General features: G+C 59.1%; 1 protein-coding gene across 1 annotated transcript; it reads right to left on the reverse strand.

The window, feature by feature from the left end:
- Positions 1-880: 880 nt before the first annotated feature.
- ACA1_138650 (FYVE zinc finger domain containing protein) lies at positions 881-1,489 on the reverse strand (the record flags this gene model as incomplete). Its single annotated transcript, XM_004340413.1, has 3 exons — positions 881-1,078; positions 1,229-1,341; positions 1,420-1,489. 3 exons carry the CDS (start codon positions 1,487-1,489, stop codon positions 881-883), a joined length of 381 nt encoding a protein of 126 aa, XP_004340461.1.
- Positions 1,490-1,493: the final 4 nt, after the last annotated feature.

Here is a 1,493-nt window from a genome sequence, read left to right on the forward strand (position 1 = left end):
GTGTGACCCTCTGCGCGCGGGGATGGGGAGTGAGAGCGTTCGGGCTGGGTCCGCACGTGTGGTGTGCTGTGGGCTGCGTGGAACGAGAGTGCGACTGGTCTCGACGGTCCCGCTACGGCGTTGGTCTCCGTCGGACGGCCATCACGCATCCTTTAGCAAGGCTTACGCCAGACTGACGTCGGCAAGACGAATGAGTGCCTCTTGGTATTTGTGGCATCTGCCTGCCATCAGCACCGCGGATGTTTTACATTCCGAGATTTGTCTACCCATAACAGAAGAGATAGGGAAAGAGGGCGGCAAGATGATGGCAAGTAGACCTCGTTAAGCAGACCAATGGCGGCGCAAAGGTAAACAGACCTTATAAGGGCTTTCACGATGTATTTCGTGGTAACGTTGTACTGTTGTCGTGCACCATTGCGATAAGGGTGAACGAGCCACGATCTGCCGTTGAGGGCGGCCCGTATTGGGTCACCTGGGCCGCGTGCTTGTTGTGACATGCGGCGCAGATATGGTGTCCTCCACGCTTCGTACCTGCCACTTTTCTATTCTACAAGTTTGTTTTTCGATTTTGATTGGCCTTTAGTAGAGTGCCAATTCAAAACTCTGTCATGATTGGTCCGGCCTCTTTCAACCTACTTTCTCCGTTTGGCTGACTGGCCGTGTCGCCAACTTTCTCGGCTCTACCCGCAGAATTGTTTCGTCTTCGCGTCTCTCTTGTCTCTCTGCCTCGGCGGCCCGCCCGACCGCCCGACCCGTCGGCTACGGCTCCCTTCTCGCCTTCCCCCGCTTTTCTTCTTAGTTCTTCCTCATTCCTTTGCTGCGGCCCTTCTTCGCTTTCGCTTTCGCTTCTTTTGGTTCGGACATAAAAAACAGTCAGTGATCACTGTCCGCCGCCGGTATCCGCGCGAGGTGGCGGCTGTTGTTGGGCGGCAGCGCCCGAGCCCCCAGCGGCGGCGGCCATGGGCTGGTTGGTGTGGAGGGCCGCGAAGCAGGGTTCGCACACGCGCACGGGCTCCGTGTAGCCCAGCTCCTCGATGCTGCACGAGAGCGATGTGCATTTCCCACAGAACACCTTGCCCTGTGCGACAATCAACGTTTCACACAACACACTCGTTTGAGTCATCTCATTGCGCCATCGGTCGTGCGACACTCGTGCGACGATCAGCGAACGGCGACCGCTTCACACGCAACAATGCACGCGTGTGCGGCGTTGGGGGGAGACACGTACGCAGTTGCGACAGTGGTGTCGGCGTTTGATGAGGGTGAACTGCGCGTGGCAGCCGACGCACTCCGGCACCATCACGTCCAGCACCCACTCCGGTCCGGCCCCCACCGGAACCTCTGCACATGCGCGCCGTCACCCCCCCCCAGTGAGTGTCGTGCGTCGTGTGCGTGTCGTGTGTCGTGTCGTGTGCGCACCGCGGCCTTCCATCTTCTTCTTGGCCAGCTTGGCGGTCAGCTTGCGGATCTTCTTCTCCTTGGCCCGCATGAGG

The sequence above is a fragment of the Acanthamoeba castellanii genome (assembly GCF_000313135.1).
Source record: "Acanthamoeba castellanii str. Neff unplaced genomic scaffold scf7180000084703, whole genome shotgun sequence".
Classification (NCBI taxonomy): Eukaryota; Discosea; order Longamoebia; family Acanthamoebidae; genus Acanthamoeba; species Acanthamoeba castellanii.